This window comes from Eimeria tenella, genomic scaffold, assembly GCF_000499545.2.
Source record: "Eimeria tenella Houghton genomic scaffold, Eth_scaff2438, whole genome shotgun sequence".
Taxonomy (NCBI): Eukaryota; Apicomplexa; class Conoidasida; order Eucoccidiorida; family Eimeriidae; genus Eimeria; species Eimeria tenella.
Window position 1 is genome coordinate 1035 of NW_013542300.1, and position 553 is coordinate 1587.

The 553-nt window shown below is 59.9% G+C and overlaps 1 protein-coding gene across 1 annotated transcript in view; it reads right to left on the reverse strand.

The window, feature by feature from the left end:
• Positions 1-495, reverse strand: part of ETH_00037640 (peptidyl-tRNA hydrolase PTH2 domain-containing protein, putative) — a gene marked incomplete at both ends in the record, with an annotated part of 1102 nt that extends 607 nt beyond the window's left edge. Inside the window, 2 exons of the mRNA XM_013374987.1 lie at positions 80-131; positions 421-495. Of these exons, the coding sequence (XP_013230441.1) occupies positions 80-131; positions 421-495 (127 nt within the window). The remainder of the gene's footprint in view (positions 1-79; positions 132-420) is intronic.
• Between the last annotated feature and the right edge of the window lie 58 nt (positions 496-553).

Genomic DNA, 553 nt, shown 5'->3' on the forward strand with positions numbered 1-553 from the left:
GCCGCTGTTACTGCTGCTGCTGCCATTCCTGCTGGTGCTGCTGCTGCCATTCCTGCTGCTGCTGCTGCTGCTGCCTCACCAGGCCCCACAGCAATGGCCGTCATTGACCCTCTGGGTACTTGGGTGCGCCCCTGCAAACAGCCGCAGCCACAAAGCAGGGGTTTCCCGCTGCTGCTGCTGCTGCTGTTGCTGCTGCTGCTTTTGCTGCTGCTGCTGCTGTTACTGCTACTGCTGTTGCTGCTCTTGCTGCTGCTGCTGGGGGCTTCTAGTGCCCGCAGGGAGCCCCAGAAGCACACAGCCATTGAGGTGTCTATACAGGTGAGGGCCAGACAGTGCAGCCACATTTAGCAAACCCTTAACCCTAAACCCTAAGGCGCAAACCCTAGACCCTAAACCCTAAGTCCTCGATGTAGTACTCACTGCGTCGTGGATGCAGCAAGCGTTGAGCCCTGCCTGCATCGCCTCCTTCACAATCTGAAGTCCCGTCTCTTCGTCCTGAGCAGCAGCAGCAGCAGCAGCAGCAGCGGCAGCAGCAGCGGCAGCAGCAGCAGCA